At 33.9% G+C, this 6,669-nt stretch overlaps 1 protein-coding gene across 6 annotated transcripts in view; it reads left to right on the top strand.

Moving 5' to 3' along the window:
* Positions 1–6,669, top strand: part of LOC133844225 (uncharacterized) — a 93,095-nt gene that overhangs the window by 42,889 nt on the left and 43,537 nt on the right. For 4 of the 6 annotated variants that reach the window (XM_062278134.1, XM_062278131.1, XM_062278135.1 and 1 more), the window contains exons 5-11: positions 1,425–1,558; positions 1,627–1,929; positions 2,001–2,193; positions 4,153–4,277; positions 4,354–4,572; positions 4,623–4,779; positions 4,851–4,926. In XM_062278134.1, coding sequence (XP_062134118.1) covers positions 1,425–1,558; positions 1,627–1,929; positions 2,001–2,193; positions 4,153–4,277; positions 4,354–4,572; positions 4,623–4,779; positions 4,851–4,926 — 1,207 coding nt within the window. The remainder of the gene's footprint in view (positions 1–1,424; positions 1,559–1,626; positions 1,930–2,000; positions 2,194–4,152; positions 4,278–4,353; positions 4,573–4,622; positions 4,780–4,850; positions 4,927–6,669) is intronic. The other 2 variants (XM_062278133.1, XM_062278136.1) reach the window with 1 other exon arrangement.

Below are 6,669 nucleotides of genomic sequence, written 5' to 3'. Positions count from 1 at the left end.
AGGGCTTTTATATTGTTTAATATCTACATATATTGATATAAATTAAAAAAATACTGAGTATTTCCCTTTCAGGCACGTTCAAGTCGAATCAATATTAGTTTTATTTAATGTATTTGAACGTATTAAATATTTGCATTATTTATGTTTCTTTGTAAATTCAACTAAAAATATTAATGCTGATATTTGGAAGGGTGTTAATGTTATATAATATTTTAATTATAATAACTTGAAAAAATACTGAGTATTTTCTTGTCAGTTTGTTCCCTCAAACCAGTATAAAATTCGTATAATGTATTATGTATAATATAATGAATATTTACATTATTTATTTTCCTTTATTAAGTCAACCAAAAATGTGAATACTTCCATTCTGTGGAAGTGTATAAAATCTTAATTATAATAAATTCAAAATATACTGAGTATTTTCCAGTCAAGCACGCTTAACTTTAAACAGTTTTAATTTCTTAAATATTCAAATGTGTGCATTATTTATTTAATAATCGAATATTTGCAGTATTAGAATATTTTGTGGTTTATTTAAAATCGTATTTTTTATTAGATTAAAAAAATACTGAGTATTTAGTTGTTCAGCACTCTCAACTCCTAATCAGTGTTTAGTTTCTTATGCGTGGGCTTTGTAATTAGGCTGCAAAACAACTCATCATGATGAGAAGTGTTTTTGTTTATGAATCTTGTGTCCCGTAATCGAACATCGTTTTGTTGTCATTCCACTTGTAACGCCAACTAAACGTTTACCTGCATTGTGAGCTTCAATGGCCCTCGACGCATGCTCAATTATGGTCAGCAGGTATTTTAGGGGAATGCCAGAGGACTTTGGCACACATTCAACTCGAAAGACATGCGACGCCTACCAGATAAACGACGACAAAAAAGAGCGTTTGTGTTGACGACAGAGAAATGACATTTTTCATGAGAAATCGCAAGTTATAACTATCATTAGTTAATCAATAGTATATCAATGATCACAATGAGCCTCGACAAATTGGTATGCGAGGTACACGAGGTACATCAACTAGTTCTAACCAGTTTTGATTTTAGTGGTGGATCGATGAAACGGTTGCAGAGATAACAGAACTTAAGGCAGGGCCTAGAGCAAGGTAAACATACTCGTATAATGCCAAAGCTGATTAGAGCGATTTCCCTCACTATTGAGTTGTCGTCTCCTCTGCTCTCTCCTCTATCTCCCTCTCTCTCTCACTCTCTTGACAATCGATAAGCAAGGTGAACGGTTTTCACCGGTGTCGAGCGGTTGGCAATGGCAAATCAATTGAAATGAAATATTAAATAATTTTGATTAGATAAGTCACATTTTTTTTGTTTGTGTGTGTTTTGTGCGTCGTAGCAGAAGCTTTAAAAACTAATGATTATATTGTATTTCTGTGTATTGTTGTCTGTCTTTGCAGCCGTACGAGACGAACTCAAACAACTCAAATTCGAACACGGCACGCGACTTGAAGCAGATACGACGCAGTGACTCCCGGCCAAGTTCTCCCAGCTCAACCCAGGGACACATCGAAAATGGCCACGCTCAATATCCGTAAGATATACAATACATCTTAAGTGAATGCATTTGACTCATTACTAATCGGTTTTCCAATTCCACAGCTGCTCCATTTGCAAAGTGCTGTGCTCATCCAACAAAATGGATTGGCTCTCGACCAGTGCGGAGCACATGAACTCGCATGCCATGCACTTTCCCTGCCTCAAGGCCAATGTCAGCAGTAACGGGCTTAGCAATAGCAACAACAGCATCAACAACAACAACAACATAAATAATAATAACAACAATAACAATAACAACAACGAACTGAACAATAATCGTGTGCTCGCCTGCAAGGATTGCATTAACTACTTAACCAGCCAGTGGGAGTCAATGGATGCGGAGCGTGTGCCGCTCGAGCACAGAAGGTTTACATCTCAAATTTCGACATCTCATTGCTGATTCCGATTCTAATTCGATTTTCCATTTTGCCTTGCAGATACAACATTCCCTCGCCCATGATGACGTCCAGCTCACCAAATGGATCTCGACATGGCGCCATGAGTACCTGCACACCGCCCTCAACGCCCTCGGTCAGCTCATCAACGCCAGCCAGCACTTCAATCTATTGTTTCCTCTGTGGACTCCACTCGGACCTAACGCTTGCCAGAATACTTTATGGCAGCAAAGAGGTATAAAGGGGATTCACTTAAACAATAAGCACTTCGATAGTAGCTCAATTAAATAATGAGATAGAACATTAAGAATTGATTGATCATGTAACATTGTAAGCTAGTCATCAAAATTGTTGTAAAAAGAAACAATTCAAAACTTGCAAAGGCCATTTAAATCGAATGCAATTTCACAACTAACATTGTCACTTTTAGTTGTTTAGTAGTTTTAGTAGTTTAAGTGCTGCGGATAAATAGATTTTTAATTATTAAAAATATGTAAAATGACAGCACTTACATTTAATTAATTTGTAAAATGTAACAAACGTTAATCTAAATTGCCTTTTACAATGTTTGTGATATGGTTTATGGTTTATACCTTTTGTTGACATTTAGCGCACAATTTTACATATCAGTAAATCAATGCTAAAATGTAATGTTAACTAGAATAATTGTAATTATTATAAGTCAAATAGACTCTGATTATAGTGCTATATTAGTGAAAAGAGACAGACTGATAGATCTTAAAATTTAAAAAATTGAAAGTTTAATAATGATAACTGTCTTAAAAGAGAATTTAGAATTTGTAAACATTCTTTTGAAACATTCATTTGTATTATTGTATTCCTTTTAAAGCAAATTTGTTTTGCTGAAAGCTGCAACTGTATAGCCGACTTTTTAATTAATTGGAAGTTCTCTAAGTATAATTTAAGTTAACAAATATTCTTTATTTTAAATTATACTTAGAGAACTTCCAATTTCCAACAAATTTGCTAAAAAGAATTAGTAATGTAAATTGAGCGTGAATCTAGACTTCTTCATAAAACTTGTTATTTTTAATTATTGTGCTATTAAAAAACAATTTATTAATTTATCAAGTAGAGATAATCTATTTGTAGTAAGAAACAAGACGATGAATAATGAATTATTGTTTTTTAAATTAATTATTCAATTAATTTTAATTATTTATTATTGTTTACATTCATAGTTCTATATATGAATTGTATATTATGAACTTCAAACACCTTGACTGAATTATCGCTTATCAAAATAATGTTCGGCCAAAGTAAAAGTGATATTGATTGAGTGCTGTGAATAAGTACATTTTTAATTATATGTAAAATGGAAGCATTTACATTTCACGCTAACATAGATGTCACTCCTACAATTAAAGATTTCAGTCATATTTAATTTATTTTTTCTTGATTGGTAGTAGAAGCAATCAATCGATATATCTGTTTAGCAAGGTAGAAGCCACAAAGATAGAATGATCGAATGATACTGCAATTAGTTGATATTTGAAATATCAAAAGAAAACAATTTTATTACTTAATTGACGCACAACACTAGTATGGTTCTATTTACTAAGCTATCGTATTAAAAGAATATAATATATATGTACTATGCATTTAGTCCATCTATTGTTAGACTTATGAACAGATTGTCTGACAGAATTTATGGATATGTTATGTACATATATTTGTGTATTAATCATGAAATTAATATAGTCAAGAAAAGCTACTCGTTTTGTTAGTTTAAAGACATGGTATACATTTCAATTTGATATGCAGATAATTTAATTTAGTTAAGGCAATCTAAATAGTTGATTAAAGAAATACACATTAATACCTATTTCGCTTAAAACTTTCAGTTATTAATTTAATATTATTTCCTTCCTCAGCTAGCGAACTTACTTTTAAATCAAATTAAATATACATACATTTAATATATAGTTCTTAATTAAGTAATATTAGGTACTCCCTACTTTTAAATTATGTATAATTGTAATTCCATTTTGCTTGTCTAGTTACCACACAATTTTGAAAGCTAAATATGTTATCAATTATTAAGTTCTCAAATGCAAATAGACTTATTAATACAATAGAATTACACTTAAGTAGTAAGTTACGTCTCTAATGTTGAGCTGCGTCTGCTCTATTGATGTTTGAGAATGAGAATACAAAATGAATGTACTTACAGGGATCTCGGCCTTACTTTCCGCTGCTGTTGAAGCACAACTCGCTGCCAAACGCTGAACAGCTGAGAAACAATTCGGCTCTTGTCTGCACCTTCTGTTACCATTCCATGTTGAATCAGTGGCGCAAGTGAGTAAACCCCGAATGTGAATACAAATTGCGAACAATATTGCTAATCAACAACAATTTCCTCGCTTCTACACAGATATGAGGCACAGAGTCCGAGCATTAGTCCGGCGGAAAGGAAATACAATTGGCACGATTACAACTGCCATCTGTGCGGCATTACGACTTACAGGAAACGGGTGCGAGCATTGCCTGTGAATGAGTTTCCGTTTGTGAAGCATCAGAAGAGCGACGATGGTCTGCTGCTGGAGAACGGTGAATATGCCGTCGTGTGTCTGGACTGCTATGAGAGCTTGAGGTATGGACTTGTTCTGGCCCATGTACTTGGCTGTTTGACCACAATCTTAGCTTTGCTGATTACAGACAACAGGCCTCGCAGCACGATCGCTTCGGGGTGCCCATCTCTAGGCGGGCCTACAATTGGGTGCCCCAACCGCCGCCGCCCGAGGACAGTCCCGATGTCGCAGTGGCGCGACTTCCCTGCGGCGAAAGATCTGATCGTATTGTGAGTAAACATACTTGACATCATCGCTGTGCGAAGACATTACTAAATATCTGTAATCCCTTTTTGTGCAGCTTATGAGCAACGCTCTGAGGCCCATTCCAAGCAAGAAGACAACGTCGCCCAAGCACTATGACAAGTCGAAAGAAGGTAAGCGAGAGCTATTCCATCCATCTGCCATTCAACTGAGGGGTAACGTGAAACCCATTTTAAGCGCTTCGGGGTGATGTGGTTCAAGTGAAACCCAATTCGCGTCAATAAACTTCAATTGGTTTCACTTAACTTTGTGCAGACCATGCGCCATTCGCCACTCGCCATTCGCCATGTGCCCCTCTCAAACACCCGCTCTGTAATAGTCTTAGTCGTGTCGACTCGAGTCCAGCTCAATTTCCTTAAGGCCCACTGAGTGCTGTGGCCCCCAATTCGTTAAATGAACAGTTCAACTGCATTTGTTGGGCATCCTCAACTGTTTTGTTACTGGCTAGATAATGTCTGAAGTGAATTATATTTTCTACTTAACTAATTGGTGAAGGAGCCACTTAGTAAAATAGGAAATGGGTTTACATTTTAGGTTTTTCATCATTAATTAGCAGTCGACTTTATAAGTTAACCAACGTATTTTAGTGTCTACAACAAACTTCTTAATTTTCTACGAATTTAAAAAAATCTTACAAACTATATTTAATGGAGCGTATTTATGTTGATTGTTTCTCAATTAATGTGGTCATTTATGCTGACTCGAATAATGTGGGGGACATATTTAAAGTTTTGTTAATCAGAAATAACTTATAATACCCGCTAGAAGGTGATTATAACTTTGTGACGGCATGAAATGTTCGACCATCTGGTATATTTTTACCTCTATGGTATATTTTGAATATAGTACTATGTCGATATAGCTAATATGGCCTGAGGTATATTTTTGCATTTTTGCGATATATTATTTTGGAATATTTTAAGAATAATACCGTTACCCATAGGATAGAAGGGTATTATAACCGGTATAAAATGTGTGACCATCTGGTATGTTTTGACTTCTATGGTCTTTGGTATATTTATGTATTACATTAAGAATAATACCGCTACCCAAAGAGTATTATAACTTTATGCCAGAATGAAATATGCGGTACATTAATTTAGTATATTTTAATAATAATACCGCACTGTTTTACTATTACTTAAAATACGTAGCGGGTATGTCACAGTCGAGCCCACCCGACTGTAGCTTCCATACTTGTTGTATATTGAATCTAATCAAATTCAACTTACAGTCTTCGTATAAAATGCGAAACAGATTCTATTCGTTAAAGAGCCTTGCATCAAAATTTAATTTAGTTCACCTTCCCATCAAGTAAATCCATTAAATTTTATTTGTTATACAAATATTTATTAGCTATAGTTTGTCTAAAAAGATGATTCAGAGTGGATATATATTGTAGCTCCTACTAATATTAGTGAATTTCCCTTTAATAAAGCCCCTTTTTTTAGAGAAATGAAACAAATGAACATTAAAGTTGTAATCTATGATATAACATAGTAATTTATCGATTGAAATTTAAATAATTCTTTAAACAGAAGGGTGTTTGAAAATAATCTTGAATTTTTACAAAAAATTTACGTACAGCTAAAATCAATACTTCATAACTTTAATATAAAAGTTAAAAGAATTAAAAATATAATATATATTATAACAGAATTATATCTACTTAAAAATGTCAAGCATGAAATAGTAGAACTTTTGTTTATTTGGAATTTCAATTAGTTGTTTTTCAATTGCAATTAGTTTGGCATAAGTGCATGAAAAGGATTTCCTAATTGCATTTGCCTAGTTTGAATCGCAATCAATTTAACAAAAATTCCCCCCTTTTGTCAGGAGGGGAGAAATATGCATGG

This window comes from Drosophila sulfurigaster, chromosome 3 (genome assembly GCF_023558435.1).
Source record: "Drosophila sulfurigaster albostrigata strain 15112-1811.04 chromosome 3, ASM2355843v2, whole genome shotgun sequence".
Classification (NCBI taxonomy): domain Eukaryota; kingdom Metazoa; phylum Arthropoda; class Insecta; order Diptera; family Drosophilidae; genus Drosophila; species Drosophila sulfurigaster.
Note: the sequence above shows the minus strand (reverse complement) of the source record. Positions and strands in the feature narration are given on the sequence as shown.